The following is a 21,604-nucleotide window of genomic DNA, read 5'->3' as shown; positions in this document are numbered from 1 at the left end:
TTGAGTCAGTTTTCTATATATCTTAGAAATGAGATCTTTTTTTTTATCAAAACACTTGGATGCACAATTTTTTCACCAGTTTTCTGCTTCCTTTCTAATCTTGTCTGCTTTCAAAAAACTCTGCTTTTCTCAACAGGAATGCTTTGAAGGCACTGATTATGTGAAGAGCCTTTTTTCCCCCTATTGGATTATGCTCAGTTTTTAAAATAAGTTTATTCTTTGGTGCAGATTTTTTCTTTTTGGTATATCATATTAAAATCATTGTGTGTGTGTGTGTGTGAAAGAGGAGGGGCAGAGAACCTTGTGATTCTGACTGGGTTTCTTAGGATAGGGCCTGTTTTTTCTGGCCATTTTCAATATTTTTTTTTTCGACCTAAGAAACCTGGAGTTTGACATTCACATTTTTAGTGTATTGAATTTGGGATTTCTTTCTGGCAGTCAATTGTAGATTCTATTTTTATTTTGTCCTCTGGTTCCAATACTTGTGATAATTTTTTGGGGAGAGTCTGGTGATTCTTTTCCATGTCCTATTTTCCAGGTCAACACCTTTGGATTGTATAGTTCCAATATTTCTTACCACTGATTTTTTGGTTTTTTCCTTTATTACTTTTCTCTAAGATGTGCATTTTTTTTTTTGCTAAGATCCTCCATATTCTGCTTTATGCTATTAACTATCTTTTCTAGTTTTACAGCATGAGTTCTAATTTTATTCCTCTTTTCCACCTTCATTTCTCCAATTAAACCTTCCAGAAACTCCTCACATCTTTGTGATCAATCCATTTTCTTTTCTGGGATTCTACTTAGAAGCTGATTTTCAAGGGGATGAATGCTCATCTTAATAAATTTATTGGTGGACTCTCATAAGCCAGGCTAAACTGGTTCTAGCTTTTTCCATGGTGACTATTCTATAACTATTATCTTCATTTCAAATTTTCTTTCTTAATTCCATTATGCTCACTCATTCCCTCAGTCTCTCTACCAATCCCTTTGATAAAAGGGATATATAAATATGTCCTCTATTGAAGATTGTGAGGGTTCTGGTAGAACTGAACGGCCTGATAAAATTTGAACAATGTGCTATTGCAATCCAAATGACTCTTCCTTCTGCAACTGTTGGAGCTCCTGATAGCATGGAACTTTGACCCCATCTTTGTGTCCAGGCTCAGGAGGAAATCCTCAGTGGGGGCAGAGATCAGGGGCAGGCAGAACAATGGAGCCCTTGCAGTTTTTCCACCCGTGGGGACTTCACTGGACACATTGCTTCATTTGACTCTCCTTTTACTGTTTTTAAAGGGAGGAGAGGGAGACCTTGCATTTCACCTATTTAGGGAAGTCAGGCTTCCTTTTCCATCATTGCTTCTGAAACCCACTATTGCTTTATTTTGCCTTCTTTTCTCCATCTCCCTCCCATCCACAGTTGTTCCAAACCTTTCTTTTTAAGTTCCATCTCTCTCAGCAGATGTCCTCAGAGGAAATCCCAGTCCTCCATTTACTCCTATTTACTCCTCCTTCACATCTAAAAATCCATTATTTGTCTCCTACTTCAATCTCTGAAGAAGAGGCCTTTTGGCTCTCCAGAGACAGCCCCTCTATTTGTGCCCTTGCTCTCATCCATTCCCTCTAGCAGCTGAGCCCCTCAATCCTTCCTCACTCCTTTTCCTCCCTAACTACTGATTGGCTTCTTTCCAAGGGGGTGCTAGTAAATATTTAACAACTGGCTCACCAGAAAAAAAGTTGGCCAAATGCACTTTAATATTTAATCTGCACTATTAACATTTACTCATCATTTTCTTAAGTCTTGACAATTAAAAAAAGCTAAGTCAATTAACCCTGATTTGTAGCATTTTCAGATTTCCAAGCTATAAAAGCTCACACTGAATGTTTCATGTTTGCTTTTGAGCCAATTGGAATTGGCTCCAGCACAAGCTGGCCTTTAATCCAATGTCTACAAATATTTTCCATTATGCTTCAGAAAACCTTCATTTGACCCTGTTATCCTCACTTCTCACTTCCATCCTGCCAAACTCCTAGAAAGAACTGTGCATACAGGCTACTTCCTTATCGATGATTCTCTTCTCTCCCCCTGGTGCTCTACCTTCTAGCTGGACCCTTTGAGAGAAATGGCTTTGCCCAAGGTTGTTAACAATCTCACTCCCTCCCTCCCTCCCTTCCTCTCTCCCTCCTTCCCTCCCTTCCCTCCTTCTTTCCTTCCTTCCTTCTTTCCTTCCTTACTCCCTTCTTCCCTCCCTTACTCCCTTCTTCCCTCCCTCCCTCCCTCCCTCCCTTCCTTCCTTCCTTCCTTCTTTCCTTCCTTACTCCCTTCTTCCCTCCCTTACTCCCTTCTTCCCTCCCTCCCTCCCTCCCTCCCTTCCTTCCTTCCTTCCTTCCTTCCTTCCTTCCTTCCTTCCTTCCTTCCTTCCTTCCTTCCTTCCTTCCTTCCTTCCTTTCTTCCTTCCTTCCTTCCTTTTCCTCTCTTCCTCCCTCCTTCCCTCTTTTCCTCCTTCCTTCCCTCCCATAAACCTATAAGAGTAGAAAGTCTATATGCACAGACTGTCTTTTTAAAGTATCAGTCCAGTTTTAAGGCTTTTCAACTTAAAGTTGCACTAAGGTTTTTGGGACACCAGATTTGTGTACATTTTCCCTTGATGTCTCATTTACTCCTATAGGTTTAGTTCTCCATTTTAGAGATGTCGATGTCTCTCAAATCTCCACAAAATCACCTTCCTGAGGCATGGGTGACCTTGTTATTGCTTAATTCAAAATTCAAAATCTTAGGAATTGTTCTGTAGAGGATCCAGGATAAAATCTAAACTCTTTAGTTTGACTAGACTATTGTCTATTGTCCTAGACAACTGACCATTGTACTCAACAATTTGCCTCCTACCCAATTTTTTTTTTGCCAAGATTCATGTTGCAAATTTGACACTCCAGGCAACCTGGACTGATGTCTATTTCCTGAATTCAACATTTATCTTTCGGGCTTCTGCTGATTGGTGCAAAGCGGCTCCTCTCCTTGGAATTCCTTCCTTCTTCATTTTTACCGATCAAAATGGTTCTGCTCCTTCCTGCTGCTTAGTGTCCTTTTTTTTTCTGCTACATTTATCTTGATCTCTAGATTTACTCATGTACATGTAGTATCTCTTCTTGTCAATCACCCACAGTCGTGGTGCAGTGGATAACAAACATAGGAGACCTGAGTTCAAATTCTTCTTCACAAATTACTAGCTGGGTAGCCCTGGGCAAGTAAGCTTAATGTGAAAAATGGTAATCTTCCTCAAAGAGTTATTATTAGGGTCCAATGCGATAATATATTTAAAGCACTTTTGCAAAACTTCAAATGCTACACAGATAATAGCTGTTGTTATTATTGGTAAAGACTGTTTTGCTTTTATCTTTGTTTCTTTAGCAATAATACTGTATTTTGCACATAATGGGTACTAATAAATATTTGCTAAATTACTAAATGAAATTATTGTTATTTTAAATCTATTGTGCACATAATATTTTTAATTTTTTTCTTTTTGTCTTCTTTCCTTTTTTTATTTTCTTTTTAAAATTTTAAAATAAATAATACAAAAAAATTACTAGATGAAGAATCCAAAGGTAAAAGAGAAGAATAAAGGAAACTGACCAGTGTCACAAAGAGAGCAGCAGAGTTGGGATTAGAAGCCAGGGCTTCTGACTTCCAAACCAAGAGACTCTACACAGACTCTCTGATCAAAACGATTGGAACTATCAGCATGTGTAGCCATCACACATACACACACATACATTCATACAATACAAACACATACACACACAAAGTTACATACACACACAGACATACACTCACAAACATACATGCTCTGACTTCTCTGTGCATTAAACAAGACCATGGCCAATGGGAATTTGTACTTCTGTGTGAAGTATACTTGGTCAACGTTTTCAACAGTGAGCAGTAGTACCTAGCTAGAGACCTCTCCTCCTCCCTTGCTCACCTGGACATTCCTGGGATCACGCCTTCCATGGGCTTTACAACCAGATTATTGACGTAGCCTTCAGAAAAGCAAGAACTGTCTTCAAATGCAAAATTAAACTCTTGCTCCTCATTGTTGATCATAAAGACTGTCGCTCGGGCTTCATGTCCTGAGAAGAAACCACCCAGATAAGTTGGAGGTCTGTGTTCAATCAATGCTGACTCTATGGATGATGGCACACAGGAAGGGACACACTTTTTTTTATAGCTTTTTATATACAAAACCTATGCCTGGGTAATTTTTCAACATTGACCTTTGCAAAAACTTCTGTTTCAACTTTCCCCCTGCTTCCTTCCACCCCCTTCCCTAGATGGCAGGTAGTCCCATACATGTTAAATATGTTAAAGTATATGTTAAATACAATATATGTATACATATTTATGCAATTGTCTTGCTGCACAAGAAATATGGGATTTAGAGAGAAGGTAAAAATAACCTGAGAAGAAAAAACAAAAATGCAAGTAAACAATAATAGAAGGAGTGGAAATGCTATGTTGTGGTTCATACTCATTTCCCAGTGTTCTTTTGCTGGATGTAGCTGGTTCTAGTCATTATAGATCAGTTGGAACTGATCTGAATCCTCTCATTGTCGAAGAAATCCACTTCCATCAGAATACATCCTCATACAGTATCGTTGTTGAGATATATAATGATCTCCTGGTTCTGCTCATTTCACTCAGCATCAGTTCATGTAAGTCTCTGCAAGCTTCTTTGTATTCATCCTGCTGGTCATTTCTTACCGAACAATAATATTCCATAACATTCATATATCATCACTTATTCAGCCATTCTCCAATTGATGGGCATCCATTCATTTTCCAGCTTCTAGCCACTACAAACAGGGCTGCCATAAACATTTTGGCACATACAGGTCCCTTTCCCTTCTTTAGTATCTCTTTGGGGTATAAGCCCAGTAAAAACACTGCTGGATCAAAGGGTATGCACAGTTTGATAACTTTTTGGGCATAATTCCAGCTTGCTCTCCAGAATGGTTGGATTCGTCCACAACTCTACCAACAATGCATCAGTGTCCCAGTTTTCCCGCATCCCCTCCAACATTCATCATTATTTTTTCCTGTCATCTTAGCTAATCTGACAGGTGTGTAGTAGTGGTATCTCAGAGTTGTCTTATTTTGCATTTCTCTGATCAATATTGATTTGGAACACTCTTTCATATGAGTAGAAATAGTTTCAATTTCATCATCTCAAAATTGTCTGTTCATATCCTTTGACCATTTATCAATTGGAGAATGGCTTGATTTCTTATAAAATAGAGTCAATTCTCTATATATTTTGGAGATGAGGCCTTTATCAGAACCTTTAGCTGTAAAAATGTTTTCCCAGTTTATTGCTTCCCTTCTAATCTTGTCTGCATAAGTTTTACTTGTACAAAAGCTTTTTAACTTAATATAATCAAAATTTTCTATTTTATAATCAATAATGATCTCTAGTTTTTCTGGGGTTACAAATTCTTTCCTCCTCCAAAGGTCTGAGAGGTAAACTATCCTATGTTCTTCTAATTTATTTATAATCTCATTCTTTATGTTAGATCATGAACCCATTTTGACCTTATCTTGGTATACGGTGTTAAGTGTGGGTCAATGCCTAGTTTCTGCCAAACTAATTTCCAATTTTTCTAGCAGTTTTTGTCAAATAGTGCATTCTTATCCCAAAAGTTGGGGTCTTTGGGTTTGTCAAACACTACATTGCTATGGTTATTGACGATTTTGTCCTGTGAACCTAACCTATTCCACTGATCGACTTGTCTATTTCTTAGCTAATACCAAATTGTTTTGGTGACCACTGCTTAATAATATATTTTAGATCAGGTACCGCTAGACAACCTTCATTTGATTTTTTTTTCATTAGTTCCCTTGAAAGTCTTGACCTTCTGCTCTTCCAGATGAATTTTGTTATTTTTTCTAGGTCTTAAAATAGTTTCTTGGGAGTCTGATTCGTATAGCACTAAATAAATAGATTAGTTTAAGGAGTATTGTCATCTTTATTATATTCACTTGGCCTATCCAAGAACATTTAATATTTTTCCAGTTGTTTAGATCTGACTTTATTTGTATGGAAAGTATTTTGTAGTTTTGCTCATATAGTTCCTGACTTTCAGGGACACACTTTTAAGCTTAATTGGTATTATTAGCATTTCTCCCATCACTTTCTTAATTCTAGATTGCCCAACAAACCCTGGTTTTTATCTGTTTGCTAGTTTTTGAAGGGGAGAATATTCCTGATAATTTATCAGTAATTTCTCTCTTGTAAGCTGGGCTGAGCTGGTTCCAGTCATTCCAATGGCAGAACTTAAAGGAGTGTACAAAAGGCATGATGCTTCTTAAATAGAATTTTCTTTTGGTTCAGGATATGATTTTGGATGGGTTTCCTCTCAAAGTTCTGTTCCGGCTGGGAAGGGATACTGGCTTCCCAAAGGCTAGTCTTGGAAAGCTCAAACTCCAGCAAGTCCTCCCAAGCTACAAACACTGTGAATGAAGATCTGACAACAACCAGATGCTGACTTGCAAAGGCAGTCCCCAGGGGATGGCTTATTAGTCAGGACAATTCATGAAATGTGGGAGGATTACAACCACTAATGGTGAAACTGCTGAGCCAAAGGGTATACACCGTTTTATAACTCTTGGGGGATAATTCCAGATTGCATTCCAAAATGGTTGGATCATTTCACAGTTTCACCAACAATGTATTAACGTCCCAATTTTCTCATGTACCCACCAATACTTGCCACTTTCCCCTTTCATCTTTTTAGCCAATCTGATAGGTGTAAAATATCTCCAAGTTATTTTAATTTGCACTTTTCCAATCAATAGGGATTTAGAACATTTTTTTTCTTATGACTACATATAGTTTTGATTTCTTCATCAAAAACTGCATATTCTCATCCTTTGTCACTTGGGGAATGATTTGTGTTATAAATTTGACCAAGTTATTTATGTATATGAATCCTTTATCTGAGAATCTGTCCATAAAAATTTTCTTAGCAGAACACTTTTGAAGATGGACAGGGTGAAAGGATAAACAGGAAAAATAGCCTGGAGGAAAATACACAGTAATCACAACTGTGAAAAAATTTTTATAACAAGTTCCTCTGATAAAAGCTTCATTTCTTAAATAAAACTGAGTCACATTTATAAGATAAAAATTATTTCCTAATTGATAAATGGTCAAAGGACATGAAAAGATAGTTCTCAGATGAAGTAAATTGAAGCTATCTGTAATTGTATGAATAAATATTCTATATCACTATTGATGAGAGAAATGAGAATTAAAACAACTGTAAGCTTCTTCCCCACACATATCAGATTAGCCAATATGACAGAAAAGAAAAATGACAAATATTGGAGGACTTGTGGGAAAATTGAGACACTAATGGTGGAGTTGTGAACTGATTCAACCATTCTGGAAAGCAATGTGGAACTATTTCCAAAGGGCAAATAAACTGTACATACTCTTTGACACAGCAATACTACTACTAGTCTGTATCCCAAAGATTAAAACAAAAACCAAAAAGGAAAAGTACCTCCAGGCACAAAAATTTTTATAGCAGCTCACTGCTTTTATAGCTTTGCGACGGCAAAGAACTGGAAATTGAGGAAATGCTCATCAATTGGGACCAGCTGGGGAATGACTGGACAAGTCGTAGTATATGCTTGTGAAGGAATACTATTATGTTATAAAAATGATGAGTGAATGTTCTCAGGAAAACCTGAAAGGACTTAAATGAACTGACATAAAGTAAAATGAATAGAAGCAGGAGAACATTGTACATAGTAACAGCAATATCATGTGATGATAATCAGTTGTGAATGACTTAGATATTCTTAACAAAACAATGATTCAAGACAATTCTGAAGGACTTATGACAAAAAATATTATCTACTTCTAGAAAAAGAACTGATGGGAGTCTGAATGCAGATTGAAGCATTTTTTTTATTCTTTATTGTTTTTATAGTGTTTTTTCTTTTTTGGTATGTGTTTTTTAATAACAAGACTAATATGGAAATGTGTTTTACATGGATATACATGTATAGCCTATATAAAATTTCTTTCCTTCTTAATGAAGGGAAAGAGGAAGAAAGAAGGAAGAGAATTTGGAAGTCCAAATTTTAAAAAAATGAATATTAAAAATTATTTTTACATGTAATTGGGAAAAAAATTAGAAGCTCAATTTAAAAAATACTATCCTGCTTCTCTGTGCTTCCCTCTGAATTCCCTTCTGTTCTCTTTAGTGTATTTTCAAAATTATAACAATGAACTTTTCTAAAATTTAATTTTTAGATTAAGTAAACAACACGCAAATTATTAGTAAATTGTTATAAACACTGATATGTGGAACTTTCAGTAAATAAGGTGATAGAAGTCAACAAAGGAATATTAAAAAAGGAAAGGATTTGCCTCAGTGTCAAGAAAATCTGAGCAGATCATTAAAGTTACTGTGTAAAAATGTGGTATACAGAATGATCCATCAGCAGAAACCTGGACTTGCTGCCAGTATTTTTCTATAGCAAGCTTTAGAGCAGAACTATATACTAGAGGAGTGGGATGGTCAAGAAGAGAGACTATGGCTACTTTTAGAGGATTAGAAGAGATGAGCTACTTTTCAACAATGAGATGATTCAAGGCAATTCCAATAGACTTGTGAAGGAGAGAGACACCTGCATCCAGAGAGAGAGCTATGGAGGCGGGATACAGATCAAATCATGGTATTTTCACCTTTTTCTGGTGATGTTGTTTGCTTATTTTTTCTCTCTTGTATTTTTTACTTTTTGTTCTGATTTTTTTTTTGCACAACATGACAAATATGGAAATATGTTTAGAAGAATTGTACATTTTTAACCTATAGTTGATTGCTTGCTATCTAAGGGAGGGGGACGGGAGAAGGGAGGGAGAAAAATTTGGAACACAAGGTTTTGCAAGGGTGAATGTTGAAAACTATCTTTGCATGTATTGGAAAAATAAAAAAGCTAATATTCTAATATAATAAAAAAGAAGAAATGAACCAAATTTAGAATTGTGACAGCCATCTTAAGGCTGGGTCAACATAAGGTAAGGAAGGAAACAAGCATGTATTAAGCACCTACCATATGCCAGACAGTGTGCTAAAGGCTTGATTCTCACAACAACCCAAGTAGTTAGATGCTATGATTATCCCCATTTTACAGCTGAGGAAACTAAGGCAAGGAGAGGAAAGTGGCTTGCTCGGGATCAAAAAGCTAGTGTCTAAGACATTAAGAAGGGATTTAAATTCAGGACATCCTGCCTTCAGGCCCCATGCTTTATCTCTTCTGTCACCTAGCTGTCTCTGACATAAGATAAAGTATTGTTTATATGTATAGTTATATTGGGGATAACTCTGTAAGTCACCTTTTGACTAATAAAAGTCAGTTGTACATTGTAAACCATAGGCTTCTTTTTGCCACCGTGGGTGAGAAGATTGACAGTTAGTCAACAAGCACTTATTAGGCACCTATTGTGTACCAGGCAGTATCCTGGGGATGGGGAGAGAAATGGTTTTATAAAAGGTGGATTATTTGATTTCAGTGACAGCCTGTGCTCTTTTTAGGGCAGGAGATGGGCAGCTGTTCTGGGGTTCCATTGGCAGAGCCGAAGCAGCTTCTAGGAAAAGGGGATGGGGTCCGGGGTGGTAGCCCCTGCCATTTCTGGGATCCTTACCCATCAGGAGGGAGCTGAAGGTGAGATGGGGCACATCCAGAGATATCAGAGGGTCTGTGGCTCTGCCCACCAGGAGGAAAGGGACAGAGATGGCATGCTCAGGGATCTGGAAAGTCCAGAAGGCCTCTGTGAGGTCCAAACACTGAGGAGTGAACTGGAACGAGATCTAGGAAGAGAAGGGAAACCGGGCTGCTGAGGATATCCAATCCAAAGGGAAATTATCCTGCCATTCATAGCCTCCCTGCAGCCCTGGGGACCTCAGGGCATTTTCAATGACCTTGTGTCCCCCCTTTGCTAAGGGATTGTCACCACCCCAAAAATGCAGTCTTAGACATTTCACAAGACTAGTGCCTCATGAGACCAGCCCTGGAGGGTGGCCCACAGTCCCTTGAAGCTTGCAAGCAGGGGTTGGGGCCTCAAGACTTTCAGCTCTCCAATTGTGGAAGAAGAAAACAAACAATTTTGGTCTCTTGGTGACCCCCACACAAACACTTTGGGGCTTTCTTGGCAAAGACACTGCATTTTCTTCTCTAGTTCATTTTACAGATAAGGAAACTAAGGCCCAGAGGATCAGACACAGCTGGTCTGAAGCCAGGTTTGAACTCAGGGAGGTGAGGCTTTCCTGACTTCAGCTTTACCCACTGGGCCGTCTAGCTGCCAAGCGCCCATTATGTGTCAAGCCCTTTACACAGGTTTTCTCCTTGGATCCCTCACAACAGCCCTGGAGGCAGGTGCTGCCATTGCCCCCACTTTTCAGAGGGGGACAGAGGCGGATGGAGGTCCCACGGACACCACATCTGAACTGTCCTCTTGGCTCCAGGCCCTGCACTTTAACCAAGACACCTGGCTGTCTCTCAGAAGGCGCTGCTTCCCAGTAAACCGGCACCATCCTCATCCTCTGCGTCCTTTGGCGAATATCCTCTAAGTGTTGACTATATGGCAGATTTGGAACCCCTCCCAATCCCAGCAAAACCTCTCTCGGGTTCTTCACTTGAAAAACAGACCCGAACCTTTAGGGGAGCTTTGATTCTAGGTGAATTTGGGGGAAACTAACTTTCTATCCCTTCTGGTTTTCACTCATCCATCTATCCATCAATCCATCCATCCATCTATCCATCCATCTATCCATCCATCCATCCCAGGCATTCTGAACTTAGGATCCAGAGATGCCCAAAGGCCTTGTGGATAAATTTCAGGGGGGGGTCTCTCCTAATTTGGGTGGGAGAAAACACTTTTTACTTCAATATAAGGGTCACCTTTGTGATCCTATGTGTTTTATTTATGCATTTAAAAAGTGTTTTGAGCAGGGCCCATGGGTTTCACCAGGCTGACCCAGGACATAACAAAAGGCTTAGAAGTCCTGTGTATCCATCCCAACAACATTCTCTAAGTGCACAAGGTCTTGGTGTTTTGCCAGTATGAGAGTTATTCAGTGCCCAGAGAGACTGATTTCGTTTCACCATTTCTTTTGCTAGATCACGATGTGTAGTTGCAGCCACATTATCCAAAGAATAGCTTTTACATTTTGGCAGAAAACTCAAGATATATTAAAGATGAGGCAGCTAGATGTGCAGGGGCAGCTAGGTGGCGCAGTGGAGAGAGCACCAGCCCTGAAGTGGGGAGGACCCAAGCTCAAATCTGACCTCAGACACTTTAACATTTCCTGGCTGGGTGTCCCCAATTGCCTCAGTAATTATGCCTCAGTAATTATATATATATATATATATATATATATATATATATATATATATATATATATATACACACACATAAAGATATCAGGGTGGAGTATATCCAATTTGCATTCTGCTTACCACCTAGCACAGCACTGCAGGAGGACAATGAATACTTCTCAAAGTGTCTGCTCAGCAAATATTCACTGAACGAAGAAACAAATGAATCCCCCCACTTTTCCCAGCAATCCCTCTTACTCCAAGAACGTCTCTAGAAGTGAGATGGGAATCGGTTTGATTTGAGCCGTCGGCCTAGCTTCTCCTCACTCACCTCAGCTTTTTTCTCTGGATGGATTAAGCCTCCCTCTGTCAGACACATAAAAGGTGAAGGATTCTGGAGATTCTCGTCTTCTTCTGAGATCCAACGGTAGGAATAGGTCTTATTGGTAGGGTTCATAATAGTGAAGGTCCTGGCCAGGAGAAAGAGGGTTTACAAGAGAAAAGGAGAACTTAATTTTCAAAACAAACAGGCCAAGGATTCATTGGGTATTTTAATAGCATGTCTCTAGTCTAACTGAACTAGAGTCCCAGACCAGAATTAAATGGCAGGTTTTCATGGAGAAGAACATTCTGTCCATTAAAGGCTTCATGACTTCCAGTCCTTGGAAAAACATTGAAATCAGAGAGACATTTTGGTCTCATTGTGTCTCTGAGATGCTTGTGGATCCACTGCTTTTGGAATTAGGATTTTAGAATATTAGAATATATTAGAATTAGGATATTAGAATAGATTTAATTGTCCAATTTGTACTGCGTATCATTTAAGTATATATTTGTAAGCTGTCTCTTCCTGTTAGACTGTGAACTTCTCTAGAACAAGGGCACTCTGATTTTAATTTGCATCATCAGGGCTAGGCAGATATTTGTTGATTCCAGAGGCTTGGTGTTCCAATACTTGGCCCTCTCAAGGGTTCTGTAGGCTGGACTTTCTAGTGGGAAGTCTTTGGTTTCTCATCAACCTCCTGTACCGCCCCAGAGCTTCAAGCCTGCCTGGAAGAGAGACCTTCCCTTGAACCCTTCTGAAGAAATAGAAATAATCAATGAATAAATAAATCAACTCACTGGATGTTCTTTGTTCCCACGCCCAAGGCGGAAAACTCAATCACTCTCGTGTTGATATCCAGAGGCTCCCCATTTGGCCCGCCTAAATCTGGATTGCGCTTGTGACTGCTGATGTAGTCAGATTCGACCAGATCAAAATGGCAATATGGTAAGAGGCTTTTCCCTTTCACGGCGACCATCAGTCCTTGGGCTCCTGGAGCCAGGTTAGGGATCCTGAGAAGGAGAGTCATCATATCAAGGACCAGAGAATGATGTTTCCAGTTATTTTTCAGAGAGGGCTAGGGTATGATATGGCTTTAGAGAAGCCTCTGATTTTCTGAAGCTAAGATGCTAATCTACATACATCCATCTCTCTTTTTAAAATTCTATTTTATTATTTTATTTTATTTTGTGACTGAAATTCTTTTTTAATTAAAGTTTTTTATTTTTCAAAACATATGTGTGGACAACTAGTTCTTCAACATTAGCTCTTGCAAAACCTTCCAATTTTCCCTCCTTTCCCCACTAATTGGCAATTAGTCCAATACATGTTAAACATGGTAGAAATATATGTTAAATCCAATATATGCATACATATTTATACAATTATCTCACTGCACAAGAAAAATCAAATCAGACCAGTAAAAAAAAAAAAAAGAAAAAGAGAAGCAAAATAAAATGCAAGCAAACAACAAAAAGAGTGAGACTGCTACACATCCATCTCTTTAAAGGCCTCTTTAGCTAATCAGCAGCACTGTCAAGTTCTGGGTTGGACCATTTCCAGAACCCCATAATGTTTTCTTGGTCCCTCCAAATGCTTCTAGCTCTTCTTTCCCCTTTTGTCACAAATGCCATTGATCTTGTTTGAAAATCAAATCTTCTTTATTTAAGTGTTTATTTATGGCTCAGGGGCCTGATAACAGAAATACTTGTGATATCACTGGCCTATTATAGAAGAAATGTCATTTAGATAAATGATTCAGGAGGAGAAGGAGGTTAAAAAATAGCCCGAGTTTTGCACAAGAAAATTAAAGTCAACCAAAATAGAAAAGGATCTGAGAAACAAAGTGCTGACAAAAAATACTTCAGAGCAAGTGAATGAGTTGAAATTGGAGAAGCAAGGCAATTGGGAAAAGAAATGACTTAGGATGAAACCACAAAAGATATCCTCAACTAGATAAGACATACTATAGAGTAATTAAATAGAAAAATTATTGTGAAAAATGGCATCACAAGGAGATGGCTATGACTAAAAAACAATTGAGTAGCAATAAATATTATGGTGCCATAGAAATGTCAGATTGAAAAATGAAAGAAAATAAAGAAGAAAGATATGTTGCAAAACAAGAACACAGCCAGACCCAAGTACACATATTCAATTATATAATTATAGTTGGTTATAGATCTGCATATATGTATATATGTAAATATATACATATACGAAAGAGACAGAGATAGAAGAGGAGTCAAGAAGAAAAGGGAGAGAAAGACACAGAGAGACAGAGAGAGTGGGAGAGAAAAAGGAAGGGAAAAATAGAGATAGAGAAAGAGACAGAGACACACAGACAGAGAGCTAGATAGAGACAGAGAGACAGAGACAGACATCAAGAGAGATAAATGAGGGAGAAAGAAAGCATTTGAAGGGTAGCATGGTCTCCATTTAAGAGATCTTTAAGAGAAAGCCACAGAAAGAAGCCCTATATAGGAATCCCTGCTTCGGAGCTCACAAATTCCCATGTCTCTTTTCATTTACCTCCACTCTTAGAAACCTGACTCCTCTCAGAAGACACGGCCTCTTGGCCAACATCTCCCAGACGGACTCCTGCCTCTTCCCCAAACACCGGGCTGAGAGGAGTCAGTCTAATTCTCACCGCTCTCCCATTTCAGACCACCCCCTTACTACCATCACTCAGCACCCTTGCTCAAGCAGTTCCGTATCTGGCTTCTTTCTGCCCCTTACTTGTTCCTTCATACTTAGGGACCTCCATGCACACAATGCTGTACTCTCAAACACTTTGGCCACAAGTTTTGCCATCCCTCTAAACTCCCATGCCCTCCATTTTTATTCCACCTCATCCAAACCCAGGGATGCTCATACCTCTGCTCTGACCATCATGTATCCCTTCTCCTTCTGTCATTCAAAATTCCGGCATCCCTCTCTCCAAAACCTCCTTTCCTTCAATTTCTCCTTCTACCTCAGTCTTGCAAAACCTGTTCCTCATGCTCCTTGTGTCCTTTGGTTCCTTTGTTCCTCCCTATTCTCATGGTCCATTACCCTGCTCTGCTTCCCAGTCTTGATCCAATACAGCCATACACTATCAGCTGCCCTTGAATACTTTACCCTCCTGTCCTATCCCTGGTCAGACCCTTACCCCAACCTTGATTTACCAGCACCAGACACTTTCTCTAAGCCTTGAGGGAATCCCACAATGGGGCTGGTTAGGTTCATTACAAATTTGTGATCTTCCCTGGGCTTTCACTAGCACATGATGACCCTCTTCTTATTTCATTACCGATCCCTCTCCACAACAGCTATTCCAAATCTTCCCTGGCTTCAGACTTTCTGCACCATTTCCTTGCCCTTTTCTCTCACTTCCTACTTTACTAAAAACAAAAAAACAAAAACAAAAAACAAAACCAAAAAAAAAAAAAAACGGAGGCTCTCTTTCATGAACTCCCTTTTTGTTCTCTACTCTATACCTGATTCATTCTCTATCATCCAACACTCCTCCCTTTTCTCCACTAGATATGAAGAGATGGGATTTCTTCTTGACCTCTCCGTTTTCTCCCCCAATCACTCTTCATCTCCTTCAGGAACTTGCCGTGTCAGTCATTATTTACTCTCTCATCGTTGTACTTTCCCTGAATTTAGCCTCTTATTCTCTTTAAAATTAACTTGACCTTGTCAGTCCCTCAAGCTATATCTCTTCTCATTTCCCCAATCCTAGAAAGGCCACTTCATACTTGTGGAGTCCACCTCATTTCTAAATCTCTTGTGGTCCGTTTCCCAAAGCTTGACCAACACTTCTCTCTGTAAGGAACTATAACAACAGTAATAGTGATGCTGGTGATTATAATAAGCTTTGCCCTGGACCCTTTGTTCTTCTCTTCTCTCCTTTGGTGGGATCATCTCCTCCCACAGGTTCATTCTCTCTATAAGGAGGATGTCTAACTTTATCTATCTAGCCCTAATTGTTGTATTACTATTCCCACATTATGAATGCTCTCTGCTGGATATTCCCAACTAGATCTCCCAAAGTTTCCTCACATTCAACATATCTAAAGCACAATTTGTTTTTCCTGTGTTAGCTATTCCCCTCAGCCTCCCAAATTTCTGCCATGCTCCTACTTCGGAGGCTCACTTCTTTTATCCCTCCATATTGTCTCTCTTGATTACTTCCCATGCTCCTATGTGTTGTACCTATAACCTCTATGCAGATGACTCCCGGGTCTATACACCAAGTCCCAGTCTCCCTCCAGAGCTGTAGTACAATATAACCAATTGCCTGTTGGGCAACTCCATCTGCATGTCTGGTAGGTATTTTAAGCTCAACAAATCGAAAACAGAATTCATGGCTCTTTTCCACCAAAGACACACATTTCCCCCCTTTACACACGGTTTTCCCCTAGTAAATTGCAAGGGTTTAGTGGGCAGGGTTATTCCATTTTTGTCTTTGAATCCTTGGCACTTAGCACATTGGCTTGCATACAGGAGGTGCTTACTAAATGTCAATTGCATTAATCAATTTCAGAACATTTGAAATAGGACACAGACTAAATGAACATCTAGTTCATTAGTTGTCTATACATTTGTTTGATTTCATTTTATTGAATGCCAAGGATTTTATGTAAGATGTTTCTCTTTATTTTTTTGTTAATTTGATTGTCCTAATTGATGTTATGTTTTAAAATAATTTTTAATATTTTGAGTTAATTTAGCATTAACAATTCTTACAAACAATGAGAGAACAGGCTTCTTGAAATACAGCCCCATCTCTATTGGGCAACTGTTGTCCTTATTTCTCTTCCCTGAAGTGTTAGGCACTCTTTACATCTTCTTTGGGGCTATATACAACTTCTTTTTTTTTCCTGTCTCACTAAAGGAACTGCCCATCTTCCAAAAAGAAGTTCTTATCTGAATTCCCAGGAGTAGCTAATTTTAAAAATCTTGAAATATATGATAATCATTTTTCTAAATATATCTCCAGGAGCTAGGAAGTACCAAGCTTGGGGAAGAACAGGAAAAGTTTATACTACTGAAAAGGGACCATTCAGGGTTCCATTAAGAAAGAATGGGGCTCAGTTGACAGTTTGACACTTGCAGGTCACCAGAAATATGGCCTGGGGTTAGTGGTTGAAGGAGAGGATAATTTCTGTCTAGTCCCCAAAGTCCTCTCGATTGGCATAGTGACCCTACAGAAATCAGTGACGGAGAAGGAACACTGAATGTGGAGTCTGTAACTGGGATTTTGATCTGATATTTATGATCTGTATTACCTTGAAATCATTTAATCTAGTTGGGCCTCAGTACTCTTATCTGCAAAATGAGTAGATCAAAATAGAATATCCCTAAAGTCCTTTCCAGATCTTTAGCCTATGGATTTGTCTCTCTGTGGGACAAAAAAACAAAACAAAAACTAGGAGCTAGATTCTGAGCCTCCTCCTACTCAACTCATTAGTCAAGAAGACAGAAATTAAAAAAACACTTGCTAAAATACTTGGAGTCCCCCAGAAAGCAGGTGATAGATAAATATAAGTTGTTATTAATAGAATTCTTAGTCAAAACTTAGTTGGATTTGTTCTCCAGAACTTTAAACATAAATTATGTGGGCAGTCATCTGTGATGATCTAGGAGTACTAGGAAGGTCACAGTTTAAAATTATCTCCTTGAGTCAGATGATTAGAGTATATGAAATTCTGTCATAGGCACCCATTGCTTTGGGATGAACTCCATTTTCCCCTTGCCTTGAAGTCGTTCACTTTTTATATTTCTTTTAAAATTCCTGGAAGGGAAACAGCTCAAACTAATTTACCCTAAGGAGTTAATGAGTTAATTTCCTTTTTGACAGGACAGTGTGGGTAGGGGAGAACACTGCAAGGCTGGGGGCAGTTAAAGAAGGAGTAAGAAGCTGAAAGGGAAGGGGAGAAGTAGTGAAAACCATTTCCATCTACTTAAAATTTCACTGGAACACATTTGTGAGTGATATTGACTAGCAAGTCAGCCTGGTGGTCACCAGGACCGGGGGAATTCTGGGGTCCTCCCCCTTCCCCACCCTTCTCTGCTGATTCAGCACAAGTAGGTCACCGACATCAGCCCGCTGGAGCAACAGCGGAGCCTTGAGCTCCTCAGGTGAGCGTCTCCTTGGTACCTGGGAAAGGAAGAACTCTCGGGCTGGGATTCAGGCCTCTGGGGACGGCCCCAAGGGAGCCAGGGTTGTTGCCCCTGTGGCCCTTGGGATTCTCCGAGCCCAAGACAAGAGAGCCCTTCCCATGGATTCGGTGGGAGGTGGGGAAAGGGATGAGCACGGGTGGACCCATTGCCAAGTCCAGGACGGCATCTGTTAAGACACGGCGCTGGAGGAACGCTTTCTTACTGGCAGTATATGCTGTTCTCAAACTCGCCAACTTCCAGGGGAGAGAATTTGACCTTGATTTTCTGACTTTTCCCAACTGGGATGATGCCGCTGATGGGCTCCATGGAGAAAGGGTAGGTGGAGGAGCTGCTGTAGGCATGGGATAAAAAGCTCTCTGTGGTGCTTCCGCCACGGAAAGTCCCCCCACTAGACAGGTCCTTTCGGGCTGTGTCAAATATAGTCCCTAGGAATATAAAGCAAACAATTAATGCTGAATTAGTCAGGATCTCAGAGATGAGAAAGGTCTCAGAGGGCAGGGTCTTTTGCCTCTTTTTGTATCCCTAGCACTCATCACCGGTGCCTGGCACACAAGAGGTGTTTAATAAATGTTGATTGATTGATCTCATTCCACCTGTGCAGGAACCAGAATCCCTTCTGTCACATGATAAAAGGCATATTTTTGCTTGAATAGCTCCAGTGAGAGGGAACTTGTGACTTCCCAAGCCTGTCAATTTTATTTTCAGGAAAAAATAAACAATCTACCATTTGTGAAGCTTGCTAGGACTTACAAAACACCTGCACACATTATTCCATTTGAGCTTCAGGCAGGTGGTCGGCCCACTCACATTCATAAAGCACCTACTTTGTAGCAGGTACACTAAGTGATGGGAACACAAAGAAGGGCAAACCTGTGGTCTTGTCCATCAAGGAACCTGCATTCTAACGGGGAGATGCTACACAAACTACTCCGTGCATGCACGATCTAAAGTAAACTGAGAGAGAGAGAGAGAGAGAGAGAGAAGGGAAGGGAAGGGAAGGGAAGGGAAGGGAAGGGAAGGGAAGGGAAGGGAAGGGAAGGGAAGGGAAGGGAAGGGAAGGGAAGGGAAGGGAAGGGAAGGGAAGGGAAGGGAAGGGAAGGGAAGGGAAGGGAAGGGAAGGGAAGGGAAGGGAAGGGAAGGGAAGGGAAGGGAAGGGAAGAGAAGAGAAGAGAAGAGAAGAGAAGAGAAGAGAAGAGAGAAAGAAACAGAGACAGAGAGAGAGAGAGAGAGAGAGAGAGAGAAACAGAGAGAGAGACACAGAGAGAGAGAGAGAGAGAGAGACAGAGCCAGAGACAGAGAGAGAGAGAGAGAGAGAGAGAGAGAGCGAGAGCGAGAGCACAATAGCCGTGTAAGAGATGGCTCCCGGGGAAGGGCACTGTTGTCAATAAGGAGGCAGAGAAATCTGGAATCACAGGACCTGAGTTCTAATCTGCTCAGACACGTGTAAACCATGGGCTCGGGGCAATCAGTTTCCTCACCTATAAAAGGAGGATTAATAATAGCATTATCTCCTAGGGTTGTTGTGAGGATCCTATGAGATAATATCTGTAACATCCCTAGCATAGGGCCTGGCATATAGTGGGTACTATATAAATGCTCATTGTTATTATAATTATTGGAGGATTGTTGTGAGGATCAAAAGCCCTTTACAAACACTAAAAGTGCTAAAATGAAATACTAATCATTATTATCTCTATATCCTACAGATAAAAGAACTGAAGCTTGGGGGAGCATCACTGATTTGCTAATTAGGGTCACCTAGATGATGAGACCAAGAATCAGAAGTTGAATTGAGGTTTCTCCTGAGGCTAAAGACTGCACTCTTTCTCATGTTTTCCCTGCCCAGGTCCCCTTGATGCACGAGGTAACTTCTCTTTGGCGAGAACTTTCCAAAGGCGATTCTTAGGGGCAGCTAGAAGGCACCAGCCCTGGAGTCAAGAGGACCTGAGCTCAAATCCAACCTCAGACACTTAACCCTTCCTAGCTGGGCCACCCCGGGCAAGTCACTTAATTCCAACTGCCTCACAAAAAACCCCAAACAGAACCAGTGTGATTCTCCCCCACGCGCTCCGGGGCCACCTGTTGGTCCTGATGAGGGTCTTCTTTGTTTCTGGGGCGCCCCGCAGCCTCCCACGACACTTTTTGGTGTTTCACTGTGGTAGGTGGATGTCACCCCACCTTCCAATGACGAGGGCAAGCCACAAAGATCACCATGAACATAATTCAATCCTCAACAATATTTATTAAACGCCTAGAATATGCCAGACACTCTCCTAGGCCCGAGGGACACAGATGTAACAAAGCAAAGTATCCACATTCTAAAGGAGTCTGCATTCTAATGGAGGAGACAAGGGCGGCATAAAATACATTCAGCATAAATACAACGGGAATAAAGACAGATATTTTTTGCGGTCGTTTTCAGCCGCGGCCACTCTCTTGACCCCATTTGGGGTTTTCTTGGCAAAGACACTTGCCCTTTTCTTCTGCAGCTCGTTGGACAGATAAGGAAATTGGGCCCGACAGAGTGACGTGACCTGCCGAGGGTCTCCCAGCTGGCCATGTCTGAGGATTTGCCCTCAGGCGTTCCTGACAAGTGCCTGCGAGTTCATTAAATACGAGTTGGTTTGCTAAGGAAGACACCAGTCTGTGGGGGCATCAGGAAGGGCTTCCCACAGGAGAGGACGACACCTGAGATGCAGTGTCAGGCCCATAGTAGGTGTGCAGAATGGCCCTGCTGGTCCTCCCACAGACACCACACAAGGATTCACTACTGCGGGTCACAGCACATCCGTCAGATTTCCTGTCCTTGCGAGTTTTCACTAGCAGGGTAATGGCAGGGAGTGTTTATGGAGGGCTTTCAGGCTGGCAAAGCACTTTACCTAAGTCATTGCATTTGATAGCTCTGATAGAGCCTGATCATTAAGCAAATGATCCCTGTATTTAACCTATCACCGAGCTCTCCGTGGGAACCTGGCAGTTCTCTCTATTTGCAGGGCAAAGATTGTCTCCCTTTTGTGCCGTGTTTAGCACCCAGCAGAGCGCTATGTGCCGAGTGCTAGGCGCGGCAGGGGCTTAATCAACACCTCTGGATAGACTTTGCAGGGACTCTCCCGTCTGGAAGCATTTTAAAGGAGGCGGTATTTTTGCAGATGGGGGGCTTGTTTGTGGTTAGGCAGAATGATGGAGCAGACAATCGGTGATGGGTTTTTCTATATTAAAACATTCCATGGAGTGAAATGTTTGAGAATCTCTGTTTTCTAATAATCAAGTTTTTTTAGTGGCCTCTGTAGGGCCCAACTCGATGGGATACTTTGATACTTCCAAGACCCACGAGCTTGCTGCTGTTCCCCCCTTACTTAGACTGAGCTTTCTATGACTTAGTGCATGGCTTCTGGGGGTTGTGGCCAGAAAGTTTATCACCCTGCAGCCAACCTGGCACTGGGGGACATGGAAACCATCAGCAAGACTGGGGAAGCCATTCCTGCCTGATAGGACCTGCCAGAACCTTTATTCCCTTGGCCATACCACATGGGGGTCAACGACAAATTAGAAGATGCTGGTCAACCGCAGAGAAGTTTCCATATATCCCTGAAACTAGGGGAAAGACTCAAGAATCTCTCTCTCACTGTTCATTGGAAAGAAAGGGATTTTGTAAAGTCACAATTGCTGGACCCATGGTTCGGTCCAGGCTTAGCAATAGCTCTTTCAGAGACCCTCACTCTACCACT

At 40.8% G+C, this 21,604-nt stretch overlaps 1 protein-coding gene across 1 annotated transcript in view; it reads right to left on the bottom strand.

Moving 5' to 3' along the window:
• LOC127547653 (hydrocephalus-inducing protein homolog) overlaps positions 1-21,604 on the bottom strand; it is a 64,459-nt gene that overhangs the window by 33,668 nt on the left and 9,187 nt on the right. Inside the window, exons 6-10 of the mRNA XM_051974605.1 lie at positions 18,079-18,301; positions 12,506-12,718; positions 11,715-11,853; positions 9,711-9,876; positions 3,978-4,125 (exon numbers count right to left, since the gene is read on the bottom strand). Coding sequence (XP_051830565.1) covers positions 3,978-4,125; positions 9,711-9,876; positions 11,715-11,853; positions 12,506-12,718; positions 18,079-18,301 — 889 coding nt within the window. The remainder of the gene's footprint in view (positions 1-3,977; positions 4,126-9,710; positions 9,877-11,714; positions 11,854-12,505; positions 12,719-18,078; positions 18,302-21,604) is intronic.

The sequence above is a fragment of the Antechinus flavipes genome, chromosome 2 (assembly GCF_016432865.1).
Source record: "Antechinus flavipes isolate AdamAnt ecotype Samford, QLD, Australia chromosome 2, AdamAnt_v2, whole genome shotgun sequence".
In the NCBI taxonomy this organism is placed as follows: Eukaryota; Metazoa; Chordata; class Mammalia; order Dasyuromorphia; family Dasyuridae; genus Antechinus; species Antechinus flavipes.
Note: the sequence above shows the minus strand (reverse complement) of the source record. Positions and strands in the feature narration are given on the sequence as shown.